At 36.6% G+C, this 22,696-nt stretch overlaps 3 protein-coding genes across 3 annotated transcripts; all 3 read left to right on the top strand.

Annotated features, from left to right (window-relative positions):
• Nucleotides 1-7,490: 7,490 nt before the first annotated feature.
• LOC129302666 (putative disease resistance protein At1g58400) lies at nucleotides 7,491-8,376 on the top strand. Its single transcript, XM_054941572.1, has 2 exons — nucleotides 7,491-7,757; nucleotides 7,845-8,376. The coding sequence occupies exons 1-2, from the start codon at nucleotides 7,491-7,493 to the stop codon at nucleotides 8,280-8,282; spliced, it is 705 nt and encodes a 234-aa protein (XP_054797547.1). The 3' UTR covers nucleotides 8,283-8,376.
• A 135-nt stretch (nucleotides 8,377-8,511) lies between these two features.
• LOC129302667 (toMV susceptible protein tm-2-like) lies at nucleotides 8,512-9,747 on the top strand. The gene has a single exon (XM_054941573.1). It carries the CDS (start codon nucleotides 8,512-8,514, stop codon nucleotides 9,745-9,747), a length of 1,236 nt encoding a protein of 411 aa, XP_054797548.1.
• Nucleotides 9,748-9,791: 44 nt separating this feature from the next.
• Nucleotides 9,792-19,502, top strand: LOC129302668 (uncharacterized). Its single transcript, XM_054941574.1, has 4 exons — nucleotides 9,792-10,103; nucleotides 12,310-12,544; nucleotides 15,625-19,134; nucleotides 19,483-19,502. The coding sequence occupies exons 2-4, from the start codon at nucleotides 12,403-12,405 to the stop codon at nucleotides 19,500-19,502; spliced, it is 3,672 nt and encodes a 1,223-aa protein (XP_054797549.1). The 5' UTR covers nucleotides 9,792-10,103; nucleotides 12,310-12,402.
• Nucleotides 19,503-22,696: the final 3,194 nt, after the last annotated feature.

Consider the following 22,696-nt stretch of genomic DNA (forward strand, 5'->3'; position numbering starts at 1 on the left):
TATTTCAATTTAACCTTATTATAGTCCTTGCACAATGTGTTCATGAGTGTACTGAGTTAAGCATTATGATGATTTATGAAAAACACCATGTTAGAAAGGTAGAAATGCAAGGCACATGTATTCAATTGACTATGTTTGCACATTGTTAGGTTGATCTAAACATGAGTGGATTTAGGGTAGCATTGAGAAATTTTGTGAAAAAATACTAGGTTGATGGAGATGTATGCCTCAAACATGTTTACATAACATGGGGACTCAAATTTGCCTACATTTACCTTAAACTTAGCTTTAATGTTTGGTTTCACTCCATTACACCATACAGCTATTGCATCATGCGTAGCAAACAACTTATTAGCAAGCTTCTCTCAATACTCCTTTATTAATATAAATACTTGATGTTTCCTCTCAATCACAAGCCATACATTATATGACTTGGCCAGATTTGACATTATATTGTCCTATCTCTTATAGGGGGCATCATGATATTACCTACCTATTAATGTCTACTTATTCTTCAACCTACCTTACTAGTGGAGGATTGTAAGCTTGCATATTTTTCATGGCTCTTTAGAAATCTTCCTCAACCTTAGCATATGCAATCTCGTCCAACATCTTCAATGTATAGTCTTTCCTAATTCTAGTATTCACATTTGAACCTCTATACATCTTTGAATATTATAAACTAAAGTTCTCTTTTATATGCTAATAGCAGAACATATACCTCTCATTCCTAAACACAGATTGAACTGTATGGATGATTGCGTTGTGTCTATCAGAAACTATGACAATTGTAAGGCATCCTAAAATCTCCTTCAAGAAACACATGAACTAAAGACACTCTTATTTGTCTTACCAAATACAATGGCAAAATAAATAGGGTACAAGTTATTATCAGCATCATGAGCTGATGCTAATAACTTTATTCCATGGTAAGGTCCACTAAGGAAAGCTCCATCAATGTACATGACAAGCTGACATCCTCCAACAAAACCCTCTATACAATACCTATAACTAATGAAGACGCTATGAAACTTGTGGTCAATACCCATGTCCCATTATTTTTTGAACTGCCTCTACTAATCTGTCACAATGCTAAGGAATTAACATGTATGATTGGTTAGGCCGTCCTTCCATGTCTGCTAAAGCTTTCTCTTTGCCCATCCATGCTTGATTATAGTTTAAAGACACATTACATTCCCTACGCAACTTGAGTTAATCTCATCAGGAGACTTGCCAACACAATATTCAACCCTCACTAATAGCACTAGAAGCCAAGGTTGATTGAAATGACCTCATAACAATTAAATTATCTTGAGAAGAGTGGTTGTGTTCTCTAATGAAAGTTTTCACTCTTATAAAATTTAACCCTTCTTCCCCCACCTCATAAACAGTGATCTTCTAGGACAACAATCGACCTTATAATTTGTTATAACTTTGCTAGCAGCATTCCTCTTAAACTCATGTGCAAAATTGTGAGCTATACTATACTTGAAGAGTTCTTCTCTTACTTTAATAGCATGTTCAAACCTTTAATTTAAACCTGTTAACAAGTCCTTCCACTTCTCAGAACTAAGATTAAGAATGGGTGCAAGGGCACTTTGAGGTACGAATGGGAACTATTGTGATAAAGTTATTGATGAAGATCTAATAATTATTTGTAACAGTACTTATGATATCCCAAGGCATGGTTCTAACTTGCACCACAATCAATAATCATGTAAGTATCATTTCTTGGAAAGTAAAAAATACTTTTTAATAATTATTGTAGCTCACCCTCATGAAATTGCTATTGATTGTGGGTGACCTTCGTGTCTAAATTCACATGCTTCTTGTAGGATGTACAAGTGTGCACATTTATGATTAAACTTCACTACTTGCCTTACAGCCTTATCATCTTCTACATCTACTAAAGTCTGCTTGTCTAAGTCTATCAGTGTAAACTTAATGATACATCCTTCTAATTCAATACCTAGGCATGAAGATATGATGCCCCTTAACTCAAAATTATGGTTCCTTCTCTTACCATTCTTTCACATGCTATCTCACTATCATATAAGAATCATTCAGAAGCTATCATAATGGTCCCACCCATGTGAAAGAAGTAACATATCTCACTCTTTTGCACATTAATCATATTACTCTGTAAGATAATGAAAAACAAGAACTACAAGCTTCACATATGAGAGAAATGCATTAAAACTAATGGAGTGAAGAACTAATGTCATGTGATTTCTAAGTTTGGTGCGTGTGCTATAGGTCATGTTTGGTAGTTAGGTAGTGAAGCTTACAATAAAAAAATAGCATCACAACACCATTATACTATCTCAAAACCACTCTATTGATGCTTCAACAATTTCTCTTGTAAATATGTCTTATAATTTTAAAGAATCAACCTTCAAAGGAAGCCCTGTTTTATAGGTCAGAGATAGTACCTTGAGAATACTTAAAGCTAGATGGATGTTGTAGGATGAACGAAGAGTCAGTAGAACCACATTTGCATTGAACAAATGCTCCCCCACTTTCAAATGCATTAACAAAGATCCATCAGTGTTATGTAATTGTGGTCAAGCCAAGCATCAATTCCATAAATAAAACATTATTTAGCATCCTCAAAATAAGAAAGAAATACATGGTTGATGATAAGTTCATCCACTATTCTCGGTTGAAGATGGATATCAAACCACCATTCTCGAGCATGCTCAAAATGTTGATATCCAACAGTCAAAAACATTCACATCCTATTCCTTCATTTATTACATTTTTTCTACCATATTTTAGGGGCATTTAGGTTAGATAATGAATTATTAAATGAATAAAGTAATAAATTTATCTTAGGGCGCAAGCTTTCTGGCTTCGGGTGTAAGTGTTATGCGTAGTAGGATGGCAAGTTTGATTTACATGTAAACTTAAGGTGTTTTGATGTGATTTTCTATCAGTGCATGCCTTCTAGCTTGGATTGCAAGGGTTTTTGGCTTTGAGTGTAAGGTTTTAGCTTAGGGTGAAAGGATTCTAGCTTAGAGTCCAAGCCTTTTGGCTTCGGGTACAAGGGCCATGTGTAGCATGCTACCAACATTAATTTACATTTAAACATAAGGCATTTTCATGTAATTCTGCTCTTAGTGCAAACCTTCTAGTTGGGGTACAAAGGATTTGGGTCAAGTGCAAGCCTTATGACTTAGGGTGCAAGGGTTCTAGTTTCGAGTGCAAGGGCCATATGTAGTGTGCTGCTAATATTCATTTACATGTAAACATAATGCATTTTCATGTAAGTTTGCTCTTGGTACAAGCCTTCTGGCTTAGGGTACAAGGCTTCTCGATTAGGGTGCAAGGCTTATGGATTGAGTGCAAAGGTTTTGCCTTGTGTTATACTAATAAGTTTTACATGTAATCCGTAGTCATTTTCATGTAATTCTTGGAAACTGACAAGGGTTGCCTTTTTGTGTGATAGGTTTACATGTAATTTAGTAGAGATTACATGTAAATTGTTAGTTATGCTCACAATTTTTCCCCATTATTGATTTACATGTAATCCATGGTCATTTTCATATGATTCTTGGCTACTGACAGGGCCTTCCTTTTTGTTTAATAGGTTTACATGTAATCTCCTAAGGATTACATGTAAATTGATCCTCAACCATCCTCAGTGGATTACATGTAAATTGATTATTAGCCATCCTTATGAAGTTTTTCCCTTCTTGATTTATATGGAATTACTTGTTTTTTTCGTATAATTATAAGGACACTCATAGTGGGTTCTCCTAGTGTATTTTATTTATATGTAATTCACAACATATTACATATAATTGTTGCAATGAAATGTGAGGATTCAACAATTTTACATGAAAGACAATTGAATTTTCAATTTTACATATTACTATGAACAACTAAAATATAAAAGAAAGAATAATAATAATTTCATTAGTTTTGGTATGTCAATGTGCAAAGTACGAACTAAGAAAAAGATGAACTTCTAGTGTAGTTATAAGGATTAGGATTCCAATAATGTTACAATTCTGTAAAAAAAGACTGGGCCACCATTTTTATGCAGCAAGCTACTGCTGTTACAAAGAATAGCTTCTTAAGGAAGCAAAATTAATTGACACTGTAAAAAAAAGTAAAATACAACTTAAACTATATATATTTAATGGCAAACACTAAGGCCAAGTTATACATTGCTATATAGAACACTATTTTTATACATCAACTAGCATTTTCTAATTTCTGTTAATCATATCAATTAAGGTTTTTTTTTTCTTCTTGTACAAATATTAAGATATTAAATGCTATCTCTGTAATTCAAGTTTGGACTTTTTTAGAGCTGTCTTTGTTGCAAGTTGCTTCACTTTTATCTCTTAACTAGTGTTCTTATAGTGCCTACTTGTTCTGTTGCAATCTTTAAGCATACTTCAACCTCCATCACCTTGCATTGATCTCACCAACATAAGTTGGCTCAAGAGCCAAGGGAAAAAGAGAGAATACTCTCACTTTAATAAAAAATTGTATTATTCTTTTGTGATCCAAATACAATGGAATAAAGGCTATTTATACTAGTCTCAATTAGACAAGAAATTAATGCTAATGGAGAAGTTACAGAAGAACTTAATCCTAAATGGAGGGGGTTACGAGATTTAAAAGTACCTACTAGCACTTATTGAGAGCTTATGGAAGTTACAAACACTGATTATAATTTATGGATATGAAAGTTATGGAGATAGTAAGGGTTATGGAGATGGAGCACCTAATTTTATCTCATTCTCTCTGGGTTGGACATGACTCACCCTCGAGTCAAGTTCAACATCATCACCAAAATATAGAGATTAATGAATAACTCTGAATCATAAAGACTCCATAAATACCAAGAAACTTTACTTTCTTTAGATAGGCTGATGTGTCACCGATTCGACACGTCAAGCTGACAAGTTGTTGACATGATCATCTTCAACATCTATCAGACATTTGTGGATAATCTCTAGTCCTAGGTTTTTGGACCTTCTGAGCATGATGATAACATGTGTTTCACTTGAAACTGACTAAAAGCAGTTATTTAATAGTGGCAATGGCAAACTAACCTTTATAACCTCACTTTTCCAAGCCAAACTCATATCTCCTCGTCTCTTAGTCACTCCCCATTAGACTTAAGACCCTACTTTGATACCAAACTGGCTCAGGAGCCAAGGGAGATAGAGAGAACACTCTTACTTTAATAAAAAAAATTGTATTATTTTTTCATGATCCAAATACAATGAAATGAAGGCTATTTATACTAGTCTCAATTAGACAAGAAATTAATGCTAATGGAGAGTTTATCAAAGAACTTAATCCTAAATAAGGGGGGTTACAAGATTTGAAAGTGCTTAACAGTACTTATTGAGAGCTTATGGAAGTTAAAAACACTCATTATAATTTATAGATATAAAAGTTATGGAGATAGTAGGGGTTATGGAGATGGAGCACCCAATTTTGTCTAATGAGTCTCCATCTTACAAGAGGTTTGTTGGGATTCTACTCCTTGAAGCATCTCTTTGAGTCAAGAGTCCTCCTTTCAAAGGGATTTACAATATTGCTAAGATGCTTCAAGCAAAGGCTTGGTCTTCACAAAGTTGTTATAGATGCCATAAAGTATTAGCTTCTCCTTCTAGTAATACTGATTGTGCTCTTTAAGAGAAAGGTCATTTAGAGAAAAATTTTGCACTTCAGTTAAGGAAGATTAAGAATTGGTTAGCTCTCAAAAAAGTCTTTATACTCAACTGGTCAAATTTTCAACGGATCAAAAGTACCCTCTATAATTTGGTTTTCTTTACATGTGAACAATACAATCTACTTTTGCCTTTATGCTTAGGACATTAGTGGCTTTCTTTCACTAGTAAGTAATACATTAGTACTAACAGCATTTCTAAAATCCTCACAAAGGCAACTAGTTGAAAGTGTCACAATTCATCAAGTTTGCTAATTACAAGCTGATTACATTCATAAGAAAAACCAATATGATTAACTTCTTGTGTAGGAATGATGATAGCATTAAAAGATGGCAAAATAAATCCAAATGAAAGATGGCTTGAACTCATTAGAAAAATTAAGTAGATTATACTTACAATAGAAAAAAGGCTTGGGTGGGGGGAGTTTTAAGTTTAGAGTTAGATAGAAGAATACAAGCATAACTAACTAACCTATTGAACAAGGCATCCTCCCACACAAATAGTAATTGCAAGCTACATGGTCTTGTTTGAGAACATTTTCTTTTAATCAAGTAGAAGTGAGTGATCATAAAGATATTATGCATCAAATTGGGAAACCAATAGAAATCATTCATGTAACATACCTCTCTAATTGGGCAAGCAAAGCAATACTCATTTTTGCCACCAATGTGTTTCACTGAGGCCACCATTTTCTCCACCTTTAGAATCTTGAGAACCTTGAAACTCGTCCAATTAAGGCATTGTGAAAGAGATAGGGTTGTCTTTCTTAGAACTCTTCGCTCATGACTTGCTCACAACTCACACCACTGTCAATGGCCCCTTAGAAACGTCCCTTGCTATCTTCTCCTATTCAACTCTCGAGAAGAAACCAAGCATAGAGTGGTCTTCATTTTTAAATTCCTTTATTATGACAAGGGCATTTTGGTTTGACTTGAATTTGTAAAATAAATAAACAATTTAGCATGGTCCTTCAATGAAATTTGGTCCTTAGGACTAATTTGTTTTCCAATCTAATCCTTTTGACCAATTTTCCCAAGATAAAACTACATAACCAAATATTATAAAAATATTTTTCTAATATCAATAGGTTTGGATTTAGCAAAATAGATTAATTTCTCACAACGTGGCGAACTAAAGTTCAGGTCTCCATAAGGAGAGATTCCCACGTTTAGTTCCAATAGGATGATATTGTGAGTAATAAGATAAAAAACAAAAGAAAAAAAGTTCTTCCTTTAATACTAGAGAGAGCGGACATGATTTATTAAAGCCAATTTAGATGCTCACTTAACTCTCAAGTTAACCTAGCCATAACACACAATTATATGGGCTAGCCCGTATTTTGCCCATATATATCTCATAATATTATTCTAATATATTTCTGTGATATAAATAAATAAATAAATATATATATATATATATATATATCAAAGATAACCCTCACAATGTGTTATCTCGTTTGGATTTCGGGTGCCAACAACTTGGATTGAGTGATGCAAAAGTAAACCCCATGATTGAAAAGGAATCTTATTCTTGTAGTGATGGCAAGTCCTTTTCTTTCCCTGCAGATTCCCTGATGTTTCTCATTGAAAAAGAGTCTCAGTCTAATAGTGATTGAAAGTCTACCCTTTTTCACTTCATTTCTCTAGACTAATAGTTCCCTGGTGTTTCTCATTATCGATAAAGAAATATACTAGAAGGCATGCGTTGTGTTCAAAACCATTTGAATTAGAATGTATATGTCGGGTTGATCCTTTAAAATCATTGGAGTGAGTGTGTTGTCATTATAGATAAGAAATGGCAGACATTGCTGTCAGTTTCTTGTTGGAAAAATTATCTGGGCAATTTCTACAAGAATACAATTTGCCTAGTGATGTAAAGCAGAACATCAAGTTGCTTCAAAATCAGATGGAAACATTGAATGCTCTCCTTAAGGACTCAAAGCAAAAGCTAAACAATGACCAACTCCTAGAGGCTGTTCATGAAGCTGAGGATGTGATCGACACTTACATCTGCAACCTTAATCGGCAAAGAATCAAACGGTGGTGGGATTTGACCAATTACGTAAGTCATGCAAAGCTTCTTCACGATCTTGCTGAAGCAATACAAAGCAACCAACAACTTACCATAAAATTGCTTCATAATGTCCAGGGGGAGGTACAGTCAATGATGGAGACAAAGATGGATACTGAGGTTGTTTTGAAGGACCGTAGGAGAAATGTTGAGAAAGATGATGTGGTTGGCTTTAATGTCTACTCAGATGCTATGATCGAGCGACTTAGGGGTGGGCATAAAGAGCGTAAGGTCGTCTCCATCATCGGTACGGGTGGGCAGGGAAAAACCACTCTTGCTAGAAAGATTTATCAAAATAATCAGCTCAAGAGATGTTTTGATAAGTTTGCATGGGTTGATGTTTTAGAAGATTGGAAAATTGAAGCAATATTACTCTTTCTCTTGGCTCAAGTGGGATCAAGTAGTTATCATGGAATAGGCATAGAAAATCTAAGGCAAGCGATCCAAAAAGAATTGGACGATGGTTATTTCCAAAATATGAGTACGGAGAATTTGTTAAAGAAAAAAAATCCGTGAAAGCTTAAGGAAAAAGCCATATTTTGTTGTTCTTGATGACATATGGAGACCTGAAGTATGGCATGCTATAAATGATGCTTTTCCTGATGACAAAAACGAGAGTAGAATATTGATCACTAGTCAATCAGGACAAGTAGCTCATGTTACAACTGAATCTCAAGAGTATGTATATCGGCTTCCATCTCTCAATGAAGAACAAAGCTGGGAACTTTTATTAAAGAGGGTGTTTATGGGAGAACAATGTCCTCCTGAATTGGAAGATCTTGGCAAGAAAATTGTTGAAAGTTGTGATGGATTACCATTATCCATTGTGGTATTGGCTGGCATATTAGCAAAACTGGAGAGATCTAAGGCATGTTGGTCCTATGTTGCTGAAAATGAAATTTGGCATCATTTTCAACAAAAAGCTAAATGCATAGATATTTTGGCATTGAGTTATAAGTTTTTGCCACAAAATCTGAAACCATGCTTTCTATATGTTGGTCATTATCCTAAAAACTCCAAAATCTATGTCAGGAAATTGATAGAACTTTGGATAGCAGAGGGGTTAATACCAAAAGAAACTGGTAATAAACTACCAGAGGATGTTGCAGAATACTACTTGATGGAGCTCATTGATCGAAGCTTGATTCAAGTTGAAAGCAAGAGGACTGATGGGGGCATGAAGGTATGTCGCATTCATGATCTTTTACGAGCATTTTGCATAGAAGAAAGCAAAAGGCAAAAGTTCTATGACATCATTACTGCCACTGGAAGTTCAAATTTAGTCAACCCTCGAAGATTATTTATGTATCAGAAAGCCTCAACTTCTAGCCTTGGTGCTAATCATTCATCTGTGCGCTCTTTGATTTTCTTTGGAGGAGGAGGAGGAGATCTCATATGTTGGAAAGCCATTTTGAAGGACTTCAAATTGGTTCGAATCCTTGATATCTCCTCTACTCATATGGTACCAAGAATTCCTAATAGAATTGTGCATCTAATCCATCTTAGGTACCTAAAGTTACGTTGTGTTCATGGATATTCATCAAGAATTCCAAAAGCAATATTTGACCTATGGAATTTAGAAACTTTAGAGATTGCTGGCATTTCAGTGATTCTACCAAAGAGCATAGAGAAATTGAAATGTTTAAAGCGTCTTTGTCTTCCAAGATATTCGTATATTCCCTCTCTTAATGGTCCTTCAAACAATCTGAAAATCCTTTCTTATGTTTCTTTTAGAGACAGTAATGGTCCCTCACTATGCCATATGTGCGAGCTTAGAAAATTGGGGATTTTGTTAAGGGAAGAAATATGCAATCCACATGTTTTTTGGCAAAACCTTCCAACCTTGGCTAATCTACAAACACTCAAGATTCACGGTTACAATTTCCCTCGCATAGATACAACTTTTCCATCAAAGTTGACCAAGATAACATTGCTGTTGGAGTCTGAAGATATTTCTCTAAATTCTTGGGGCCATTTCTAGTCTTGAGATTTTAAAAATAGCTCGTGATGATATTCACATTGGACGTAGCTTTGGCAATCTTGACTGTGAAAGTGGATATTTCCAAAATCTCAAAGTCTTTAAAATGAGAGGCATGAGATACAAACGTTGGAATTTGAGCAAAGATGCAATGCCTTGCCTTCAAAATTTGTCCATAAATTATTGTTGGGGATTGATTGAGCTTCCAAAGGAACTATGGTCACTGCCTGATCTGCGAAATGTGGAGGTGTCAAAGCCATCCAAAGAAATGGCAGATTATCTTGCAAGATTAGAGATGAAAGAAGGATGCAAGCTTACAATTAATCCCTTTAATGCTGCATATGATGCCTGATTGACAGGTAAATATGATGTCTCTATATCTTCTCTATAATGATTCGTTTTTAGTATCTCTGCACAACACAACATGTACTCTTTTTTAAGTCAATGCTCTAGATTTATTGTTTTTGTTATTTTAATAATGATCTTTGGCATGATCAGAATATATATGATCGAATGAAATTATAATAATTAGGAAAGCTTATTCACACGCGAACTTAGAAAGAGTTTTGAAAATTGGAATTAGGTTAGTTCAACATGTACGAGTTTTGTTTTGACCAAATGTTGATGAGCTTATATTAAAAGTAAAATTCCATACAAAGTATGGTGATGAGGTGAGCATATCAATTCATTTCTTAATCTTTTGAAAAATCCTATATTAGGAACTATTATTCAACAATGGAAGCTATGCTAGGTTCCATAAAGACAAGAAGGATTTAAAATTTCAAGCTCAATCTTGATTTGCTTCAAATTGGTATTTCTAGAATTTTTGAACTAATTTAAAAAATTCATAACTTATCCTATAAAATTCATTTTGAGCTCATTCATATCTCCTTTTAATGATAAATGATTTCTCTATATAGAAAAAATATTAAACTTGAATTTTACTGTGCAATTTAATACAGTTTATTTGTTTAGCTAAATTGCTCTGTTTTCCCCTGTTCACTTTTCAGATTTCTTGCCTTAGCTTTAAAAATTCATATCTTGGACTATACTTATCCAAACTTGGTGATCTAGGATATATTATGAATCCCTAGGTGTCCTCTATTAGATAAAAATATGGCACACAACTTGACCTCTCCAGTTAGTACAGTATAATGAATTTTCAAAATTGCTTAGTTCTCAATCATACTGAATTTAGATTTATGTGTCCTATCTTACAAAATTTATAACTAGAGATATAGAACTCCAATTGATGTGATCTTAGACTATTTGGAAACTATAAGACCTTAACTATATCAGAAAAATATTAAAAATAACTTTATATTTCTCAATGGATACATGCAACTATATCAGAAAAATATTAAAAATAACTTTATATTTCTCAATGGATACATGCTATTTAATATTTAGGATTGTCTTAACTGGACTATATACTGGATCCAGATTGTATGCTCAAAATTGGAAACTTCATAACTTGAGTTGTAGGGATCCAATTAACATGATCTAAGGTTCTATGGAAATTTTAGATAGTTCTCTATAATGGAAAATTATGGAATAGGACTTTGTGTGGTTCAAATTATACTGTTTCATAGATTAATAACCCATGTCCTATTTTTCTAGTGAAATGGTTTTGGATTATGTTTTTAATTTGAATAATTCATAACTTAATGTATGGAGCACAAAACTGCATGATTCCAAATTTATATAAAACTTTGACATGTCATGTTTGGTCATAAAAAGTTCCATGACCATCGGACTTGTTAAGATCAACCTTAGGACCCAAAATAGCACTATACTTCTTAATAGATTCATGCTCTGTTATGATTAATTTGATCTTATATGTTCATGCATGATTTGCTCAATGTGGAAACAACATTTCCATACACATATAGCTACTCTAGGGGACATAGATACAGAGCATATAATCATACTTACACCTCACGCACTTGTCAGAATATTCATACAAAATTCAGTACAACAAATTCCATAGAATCAAGCTTCATGAATTGTCTTGCCTTTGTCTTTGCTTTTGCTTGAAGCTAGCATGGTTAGTATATTTGGAGAGTGAGATTATAACAATCTCAATGGCAAAGCATATATTTACTCATATGCATAGCTAAACACAAGCAAGTTGACATACTCACATACATGCCAAATAACCTGGGTGTTATGACTAAAACATGGAATGCATGGCATGCAAAACATCAATTTCCAATTTGCTTAACTTAAAATATACATTTAGAGGCTACATAAACTTTGAAACCTTCTCACTCAGAAACAATTTGAAGCGCATAATTGAGTCAACATACTCAAACAAAGCCAAAACATATAAGAGTGAAGTATAAGTTTGCTACCTTTGTATACTAGCATGAGATAACATTTCCTTTCTGTAACATCCTAAAAATTTTAAAACTCAAATTTATTTAAAAAAATAAACAAAAATAAAATAAAATATCTATAATTAAATTAAAATTTAGAATAATTTAATAGAAGCCCAGAGTTCGAATTTTACTAAGCAAAAGTTTGGTTTTATTTGATTTTTAACTATGGGAAAAATTACCAAAGTTGACCCGGGCTTTTGTGCAATAATAAAAAATGTTGGGCCCTTTCTTGTAATTTTCCCCAAAGTTTTTGACCAGCATTTTAAGGAGCAAACTGATGCAGAAACGCAGAGAAAATGAGAAAGGAAGCAAACGCACAAACGGGAGAGAGAGAGAGAGGAAGAAGAGAAGAGAAAGGGAGGGAGTTAGGCTTGGATCTAGGAGTCTTTGCGACCGTTGCGAGCTCGGCTACACGATAGGTAAACTCCCTACTTCAATCCTCTTCTCTTTCTCTTGATTTTCTTCAATTTTTGGAAGAGGAAATTTTTGGATTTTGATCCCAAAGGCTTTATTCTTGTAAGCTTTTGTTTCTTTGGATTCTAGGGAGCATGTTTTGAGTTTCTATATAGTGATCTAATGTTTTGAGTGAATAATTGGATGAAAAGAGGTGTTTTGGGCACAAAATAAACCTTGAAAAATTGGGTTTTTGCTCCTCAATGGTTTAAGCCTATTGATTTAGTTATAATTTTGCTATTTGAGCCCAATAAGATTTAAATTAAGGTTTGGTTTTCATTATAAGGGCTAATGGTGAAAGTTGGTGGCACTAAGTAAAGGTTTTTAATTGATTAAAAAAAATTATATAAATTGAAAATTAGCCTAGTGATGGCTAATAAATGGTTTTGGTGGTTAAGTGATACTATGTGAATGGTTGGTTTAATATATGGACCATTAGGGTGGATTATGACTCATTGACCTAAGTTGTGTGGTATAAGTTATAGTCTTCATTAATACTATTTGTCATGATAAGTGATGTGGATCACTTATATGTTGTAGAAAATTGTTGGTGGAACTTATTGAGAAGTAAGGAACAAGCCGAGCCCTATTTTGTACAAGGGGAACTCTTTTAGTACCAAAGGGTTGAGGTAACAGGGGAATTTATATTTCTTATTACTTTGTTTTAGCTATTTTTGAATAAATATTACTAGTTATCATGCATTACATGTTTTAAAAGATTAAATGTGCTTTATAAGGGGTTATGGGGTACTACTTTGATTATAGTGCAAATATGTTTTCTAATTGTTTAATAACAATGTTTTTATGGAAATGAGATTTATAAATATTATACTACTTTAGAGTGTTGAATGGTCAATACTCAGGAAAGGTAGACAAGAGTAAAAGGCATGATCTCGGTGGGAGTTCACCAATGAGAAGGTGTGGATTTTTGATATTCTATGGCACACTGTCAGTACTCAGTGTTGTCTTACGTATTGTGGGCTCAGTGCACTAAAGTGGTTAGTGTATTGAGTGTTCGACACCTCTCAGTGGGGGAGGGAATCCGACATATGAAGTGTGAGGTTGAGTGCCTAGGCCAAGGTAGCCCTCACATGGAGAGTAAGTCGGGCTGGCTCTGGGAGGGAGTTAGCTTTGACTGCTCAGGATTCACGTCGAAGGGGCATAGGCGGTTCGGTGGATTAGATCATGCCTTAGATTATGTTTTGTGCCTGTGGAGGTACAAGTAGGTATAAGGTTTACCTGCGAGTTAAAGAGTGCCAGGGGGCATTCTGTTGGTCATGAAAGGCCATACCGGCCTAGGTCATGCATTCATGCATTTTAAATGGCTAAATTATATACTATGTTGAATTTATTATTCATTTATTTAATTATGGCTTACTTTGTAATAATCAATATAGATTTCACTGTTACTGAGACTGTGGTTGTCTCACCCCTTTCTTTTCAATATTCTAGGTCCAGGCGAAGGATCCAGTGGTGGACGGGGAAAAGAGCAAAGCTAGGGGTTTGCTTGTGATTTGTAAAGAACTGCAACCCCTTTCTTTTGAGCAAATATATTGTAATGTATTTAAGATTAGGGTGCCAGTAGGATATGATTATGTGTGTGTGTGTGAATATGTGTGGATTGTGTGCTTGTGTATGAATTTTTGTCTGTTTGCAGACTTGTGGCTAGGAAACTTGGTTATGGTGTGTGGTTTTGATGGATTTACTTAGTAGCCAAGTTTCTATTACAAGCAGATCTTTATTTTGATATATATGTGATTTTATAAGCAAATGCAAAGTGGTTGCATTGCAAATGGTGTGCTATGGGAAAACATACAGCTTGGATAGAGAGAGTGGGTGCGTGGGCCCCACAAGGAGCTCTGAGCCAAGTGAAAATGTTTAGCATATGTATTTATATAAATACATGGTATTTGGATTGATTTGTGACCACTCTTGTATGATTTGTGCATTTTGGGGGTTTAGGGTCCATTTTAGGAAATGGCACCCGGGTGGTCAAATTTTGATGTATGGGGGTTTTCCATCATTTGAATGTTCTATCAAGTGTTTTTAATCTTATTTGACGTGTCCAAAGTGTTTTCACAGGTTTGTGACCATTAGGATGGGATTTGGACAATTTTGAAAATGGTTTTTACCAAAAAGCTGCACTTTTGCATCCGGGTGTCCAAATCTTAATCCGACCGTTGGATTTCTCTAAAATTTGGGTCACAAGTAAAACCTTTTATAAGCTTCGTGTGGGCTTTGGAATCACGTCGATCGGATATCGGACGGAGAAACGACGCACTCCGGAATTTGGTCTGGAGGTGCTGTCATGACAGCATTAAATTGCTGTCATGACAGCTACAGTGTTGATTTTGTAACCTGCACAAAATTCAATCCGTCCGTTGGATCTTTTCAAAATTTAGTATGCTAATAGTATTCTTTAAAAGTGACATGTGGGCTTTGGAATCACTCCGATCGGAGGTCAGATGATGAAATGGTGCACTCCGGAAGTTGGTCCGGAAGTGCTGTCATGACAGCTTTTTAGCTGTCATGACAGCAAAAATAGTCAATCTTTTAACATGTCTAATTTTTAATCCGACCGTTGGATCTTTTTGAAATTTGGTACACTTATAGTACCCTTTGAATGTGACGTGTGAGCTTTAAAATCACTTCAATCGGAGGTCGAATGACGGAACACCGCCTCCTGGAAGTTGGCCCAGGAGGGCTGTCATGACAGCAATAAATTACTGTCATGACAGCATCTTTTTATTCCATTTTCGTCTAACTTGCTTCCGTGCGCTATAGGTAGAACCTATAATTATTTTTAAGGTTTTAAATGATTTATTTCTTAAGTTGGTTAGAGGATCAACTCCTTAACCACACTTAGTTTGTTTGAATTATGTGATTTTTGGATAACACTCAAGGCAAGTGTTACATTTGGTATCAGTTTTAGGTTTATGATTCCTTTTTCCTACTTGGCACCTTAAATACATTACTTTTATGCTCTTTCCCTTCTACCACTAACCTGGACTAATATGGTTTTTCTTTCTCTGGCTTGTTCCTTTAGGAGGGGAGAAAGGTCCGTACGCTTGTAGCCGTACACCTTTCAGTTCTAATATGGCTCGAAGGGGAAGGGGTAGATCGAGGAATGAGGAACGACCACCACCTCTACCTCCTCCGCCTCCACCTCCGCCTCCACCTCCACCACCACCACAGGGGACAGATGCAGTCATGGCTAGGCTGCTTGAAGTTATGGTGGATATACAGCAAAATCTTAGAAGTCATACTGTTCCAGATCAGCATGTTGACCTAAGTGCTGGGCAGGGATCTTCTAGTACTATGGGAGCTCATGCACCAGTTGTTAATAATCGAGAGAATGACATATCTGAACCTTGGAAGGAATTCTCTCGCTCTAATCCGACTACATATGATGGTAGTATGCTTGATGGGAAAGCTGAAGAGTGGTTGGATCGGATGGAGCAGTTATTTACTGTTGTGAGGTGTACATCTGAGCAGAAGGTTATCTTGGCTACGATGCAGCTTGTTGGTGAAGCCAAGCATTGGTGGGATTCTGTTAAGCCCACAGATGGAAGATCTATGTCTTGGGATGAATTTAAAGAAAGATTTTATGATTTTCACTTTCCGCCAGCTTTCAGAGATGAGAAAGAGGCAGAGTTTCATGCATTTCAGCAGGGGGACTTAGACGAGGAGACTTTTATAAGAAAATTCAATCAGCTGTCTAAGTTCTCAACATATCTGAAGGCTTCTAATGATAGCAAGTGGAAAGCAAAGAGGTTATTAGAAAAGATGAGGCCAGAATACCGCCAGCAGCTATCTTTGTTGGGCGAGGCGACATATGATGAGATGTGCAATCGTCTGAGGATTGCCGCTCGTCGAGGCCGAGACACAGAGAGTAGCCGGAGTAGGGATACACGAGGTCGATTTTCTTTTGGGTTAGCTCCTACTGGTGGTGTATCCAAGAGAATGGGTTTTAGCTCTGGTTCTTCTTCTAGTGGTTCCTTTAGAATCGGGTCTTCTTCTGCTTCTGGTAATCGAAATTTAAATAGGGGTTCAAGATTTCAAGGTAATCGGGGTGGTAATATGAGATCTGGGGGTTCTCGTTTCTCTGGGAACGCTCCAGCACGTTCTTCACAGACCAGTCAAGCCCCAATTCTAAGCACAGCGAGGTCACCTTGCAATAGATGTGGTAGGGTTCATTTTGGTCGCTGCTTTGCTTGTTACAAGTGTGGAAAGTTAGGCCATTTGATCCGTGACTGCCCTGATTTACATGAGAGCTCGGACCGGAGGAACGTGATTCCTGGTAGAGTGTATACAGTATCTCAGGAGGAGGCTAGGAAGTCATCGAATCTAATCACTGGTATGGTTTCTATCTGTGGCCTCGATTTAGAAGCTTTGTTTGATTGTGGTGCGACGCATTCTTTTATTTCTGCCGAGCGCTTAGATAGAATGGCTATGCCTGTTGACCAGTTGCCCCATGATATAGAAGTTTCCTCTACTTCTGGTTTAGTTGGTCGATCCAGTGTGGTGTGTAGGACTAAGATGACTTTTAATGGGCGATCGACTTGGGTGAATATGATCAAATTACCTATGCAAGGGATTGATTTAATTATTGGTATGGATTGGTTGACAGCTTATGGTGCTGTCTTAGATTGTGTGACTAAGACAGTGACTTTGGTAGAAGTACCGGAGGTGATCAAAGAATACCCTGGTCATTCTTGTTTTCTTTCTTCTTTACAAGTTGAAAGATTGATTGAGCAAGGATGTGAGGCTTACGTGGTAGTGCTCGCTACCCAAGGGTCTGAGACAGGTATAGTGGATGAAATTGAGGTTGTTAGGGAGTTCCCAGAGGTGTTTTCTGAGGATGTATCAGGATTACCTCCAGAACGTGAGGTTGAATTCTCAATTGACTTGGTACCGGGGACTCAGCCAATTTCAAAGGCTCCCTATAGAATGGCTCCTTCAGAGTTAGCTGAGTTGAAGAAGCAACTTGAGGAGCTGTTAGATAAGGGATTTATTAGACCTAGTGTTTCTCCTTGGGGATCTCCTGTCTTATTTGTGAAGAAGAAGGATGGTAGTTTAAGATTGTGTATCGATTACAGGCAGTTGAATAAGGTTACGGTGAAGAACAAGTACCCACTGCCTCGCATCGATGATCTCTTAGATCAGTTGGTTGGTGCCACGATTTTCTCTAAAATTGATTTACGTTCAGGGTACCATCAGCTAAGAGTTAGTGAGAAGGATGTGGCAAAGACTGCTTTCAGGACTCGATATGGTCATTATGAGTTTTTGGTTATGCCATTCGGGCTGACTAATGCGCCTGCGGTTTTCATGGACTATATGAACCGCATTTTTCGACCTTTCTTGGATCAGTTTGTGGTAGTTTTTATTGACGATATACTGATCTACTCTAAAGATGAGGAGCAGCATGCCAGACACTTGAGGACTGTCCTAAGGTTTCTGCGAGATCATAAGCTATATGCCAAGCTCAGTAAGTGCGAGTTTTGGATGAGAGAGGTTAGGTTCTTGGGACATATCGTGTCGGCAAATGGTATTGCAGTTGATCCATATAAAGTTGAAGCAGTCATGCAATGGGAGAGACCAAAATCGATAACTGAGATCCGTAGTTTTCTGGGATTAGCAGGTTACTACCGGCGTTTTATCAAAGGTTTCTCTCAGATTTCTATGCCTTTGACTAGACTCACAAGGAAGGATAGGCCATTTATCTGGGATGATAAGTGCGAGACAGCTTTTCTTGAGTTGAAAGAAAGGTTAACAACAGCTCCAGTATTGGTGATTTCGGATCCTCAAAAGCCCTATGATGTGTATACTGATGCCTCTCATAAGGGTCTTGGTTGTGTTCTAATGCAAGATGAGAGAGCAGTGGCATATGCATCTAGACAACTTAGACCGCATGAGGAGAATTATCCAACACATGATCTCGAGTTGGCTGCGGTGGTCTTTGCGTTAAAGATCTGGCGTCATTATCTTTATGGAACAGAGTTCAGGGTCATGAGCGACCATAAAAGTCTCAAGTACCTGGTAGATCAAAAAGAGCTGAATATGAGACAGAGACGTTGGATGGAGTTTCTTAAAGATTATAATTTTGAATTTAAGTATCATCCGGGGAAAGCAAATGTGGTAGCAGATGCTCTTAGTCGCAAGACCTTACATGTAGCCTATTTAATGGTTCGGGAGCATAGATTGATGGAATCTTTGGTTGAAATTTTTTTGGGTATGACTAAGTTCTCTTTGAATGGTCTTAATACTATGGTTATTTCTAATGAATTTTGGAAAGAGATACGAGATGCTCAGCTTCAAGATCCGATTTTGTCAAAAATAAGTCAAGACATCGAGAATGGTGAGATAATGGACTATTGGTTTAGTGATGATGGGTATGTGGTTTTCAAGGATAGGGTGTGTATTCCTAACAATGAGTCTATTCGGAAGAAATTGTTGGATGAGGCACATCGAAGTAGCTACACCCTTCATCCCGGTGCTACTAAGATGTATCATGACATGCAGCGTCATTGGTGGTGGCCAGGCATGAAAAAGGATGTCACAGAGTATGTTAGTAAGTGTTTGACCTGTCAGAAGGTCAAAATAGAGCACCAAAAGCCATCGGGGTTATTACAGCCTTTGGAGATTCCTAAATGAAATGGGAGAGTATTTCAATGGATTTTGTATCTGGTTTGCCGAGGACCCAGGCTAGTTTTGACTCTATCTGGGTAATTGTAGATCGTTTGACTAAGTCAGCACATTTCTTACCGGTCAAGACCACCTATACGGTTGATAGGTATGCTGAGATCTACATTAAGGAGATTGTGCGACTACATGGGGTACCGAGGGATATTGTTTCAGACCGTGATCCTCGGTTTACATCGAATTTATGGCAAGCTATGCAAAGGGCTATGGGTACAGATCTGAAATTTAGTACGTCTTATCATCCACAAACGGATGGACAAACTGAGCGGACGATCCAGACATTAGAGGATATGTTGAGGTCATGTGCCCTAGAGCTTCAGGGAAGCTGGGATAAGCATTTACCTCTGGCAGAGTTTGCTTATAATAACAGTTATCATGCCAGTATTCAAATGGCTCCTTATGAAGCATTGTATGGAAGACGATGCAGATCGCCTCTTTGTTGGTATGAGTTGAGTGAGAGGACAATGATGGGACCGGATGTGGTAGATGAGACCACAGAGAAAATCAAATTGATCCAACAAAAACTTCTTACAGCACAGAGTAGACAGAAAAGTTATGCAGATAATCGTCGTAAGGACTTGTCTTTTGAGATTGGGGATCATGTCTTCCTCAAAGTTTCCCCATTGACAGGCGTTGGACGCTCAATTCGGGCTAAAAAGTTATCTCCTCGATATATGGGTCCTTTTGAGGTTTTGAAGAAAGTAGGGCCGGTGGCTTATCAGTTGGCATTACCGCCTCAGTTAGCGGGTCTACACAACGTGTTTCATGTGTCACAATTGAAGAAGTACCAGCCAGACTCGTCGCATGTGATAGAACCTGAGGAGGTTGAAATTCAAGAGAATTTAACCTACCGGACTGAACCAGATCGTATTGTGGATGCTAAGGATAAGCAACTCAGAAATAAAACAATCCGGTTGGTAAAAGTGATTTGGAAAGGGGCAAGCTCCGGGAGATGCAACCTGGGAGACTGAGGATCAAATGAGGAAGGAATATCCACAGTTGTTTCCCTAGGTATGTTTATCTCTTTGGTTCATGTATTAGCTTGGATTTTGGGGACAAAATCCTTTTTAAAGGAGGGGAGAATGTAACATCCTAAAAATTTTAAGACTCAAATTTATTTAAAAAAAATAAACAAAAATAAAATAAAATATCTATAATTAAATTAAAATTTAGAATAATTTAATAGAGGCCCAGAGTTCGAATTTTACTAAGCAAAAGTTTGGTTTTATTTGATTTTTAACTATGGGAAAAATTACCAAAGTTGACCCGGGCTTTTGTGCAATAATAAAAAATGTTGGGCCCTTTCTTGTAATTTTCCCCAAAGTTTTTGACCAGCATTTTAAGGAGCAAACTGATGCAGAAACGCAGAGAAAATGAGAAAGGAAGCAAACGCACAAACGGGAGAGAGAGAGAGAGGAAGAAGAGAAGAGAAAGGGAGGGAGTTAGGCTTGGATCTAGGAGTCTTTGCGACCGTTGCGAGCTCGGCTACACGATAGGTAAACTCCCTACTTCAATCCTCTTCTCTTTCTCTTGATTTTCTTCAATTTTTGGAAGAGGAAATTTTTGGATTTTGATCCCAAAGGCTTTATTCTTGTAAGCTTTTGTTTCTTTGGATTCTAGGGAGCATGTTTTGAGTTTCTATATAGTGATCTAATGTTTTGAGTGAATAATTGGATGAAAAGAGGTGTTTTGGGCACAAAATAAACCTTGAGAAATTGGGTTTTTGCTCCTCAATGGTTTAAGCCTATTGATTTAGTTATAATTTTGCTATTTGAGCCCAATAAGATTTAAATTAAGGTTTGGTTTTCATTATAAGGGCTAATGGTGAAAGTTGGTGGCACTAAGTAAAGGTTTTTAATTGATTAAAAAAAATTATATAAATTGAAAATTAGCCTAGTGATGGCTAATAAATGGTTTTGGTGGTTAAGTGATACTATGTGAATGGTTGGTTTAATATATGGACCATTAGGGTGGATTATGACTCATTGACCTAAGTTGTGTGGTATAAGTTATAGTCTTCATTAATACTATTTGTCATGATAAGTGATGTGGATCACTTATATGTTGTAGAAAATTGTTGGTGGAACTTATTGAGAAGTAAGGAACAAGCCGAGCCCTATTTTGTACAAGGGGAACTCTTTTAGTACCAAAGGGTTGAGGTAACAGGGGAATTTATATTTCTTATTACTTTGTTTTAGCTATTTTTGAATAAATATTACTAGTTATCATGCATTACATGTTTTAAAAGATTAAATGTGCTTTATAAGGGGTTATGGGGTACTACTTTGATTATAGTGCAAATATGTTTTCTAATTGTTTAATAACAATGTTTTTATGGAAATGAGATTTATAAATATTATACTACTTTAGAGTGTTGAATGGTCAATACTCAGGAAAGGTAGACAAGAGTAAAAGGCATGATCTCGGTGGGAGTTCACCAATGAGAAGGTGTGGATTTTTGATATTCTATGGCACACTGTCAGTACTCAGTGTTGTCTTACGTATTGTGGGCTCAGTGCACTAAAGTGGTTAGTGTATTGAGTGTTCGACACCTCTCAGTGGGGGAGGGAATCCGACATATGAAGTGTGAGGTTGAGTGCCTAGGCCAAGGTAGCCCTCACATGGAGAGTAAGTCGGGCTGGCTCTGGGAGGGAGTTAGCTTTGACTGCTCAGGATTCACGTCGAAGGGGCATAGGCGGTTCGGTGGATTAGATCATGCCTTAGATTATGTTTTGTGCCTGTGGAGGTACAAGTAGGTATAAGGTTTACCTGCGAGTTAAAGAGTGCCAGGGGGCATTCTGTTGGTCATGAAAGGCCATACCGGCCTAGGTCATGCATTCATGCATTTTAAATGGCTAAATTATATACTATGTTGAATTTATTATTCATTTATTTAATTATGGCTTACTTTGTAATAATCAATATAGATTTCACTGTTACTGAGACTGTGGTTGTCTCACCCCTTTCTTTTCAATATTCTAGGTCCAGGCGAAGGATCCAGTGGTGGACGGGGAAAAGAGCAAAGCTAGGGGTTTGCTTGTGATTTGTAAAGAACTGCAACCCCTTTCTTTTAAGCAAATATATTGTAATGTATTTAAGATTAGGGTGCCAGTAGGATATGATTATGTGTGTGTGTGTGAATATGTGTGGATTGTGTGCTTGTGTATGAATTTTTGTCTGTTTGCAGACTTGTGGCTAGGAAACTTGGTTATGGTGTGTGGTTTTGATGGATTTACTTAGTAGACCAAGTTTCTATTACAAGCAGATCTTTATTTTGATATATATGTGATTTTATAAGCAAATGCAAAGTGGTTTCATTGCAAATGGTGTGCTATGGGAAAACATACAGCTTGGATAGAAAGAGTGGGTGCGTGGGCCCCACAAGGAGCTCTGAGCCAAGTGAAAATGTTTAGCAT

Source organism: Prosopis cineraria, unplaced genomic scaffold, assembly GCF_029017545.1.
Source record: "Prosopis cineraria cultivar Desert tree isolate PC_DT_omini unplaced genomic scaffold, ASM2901754v1 PC2, whole genome shotgun sequence".
Lineage (NCBI taxonomy): Eukaryota > Viridiplantae > Streptophyta > Magnoliopsida > Fabales > Fabaceae > Prosopis > Prosopis cineraria.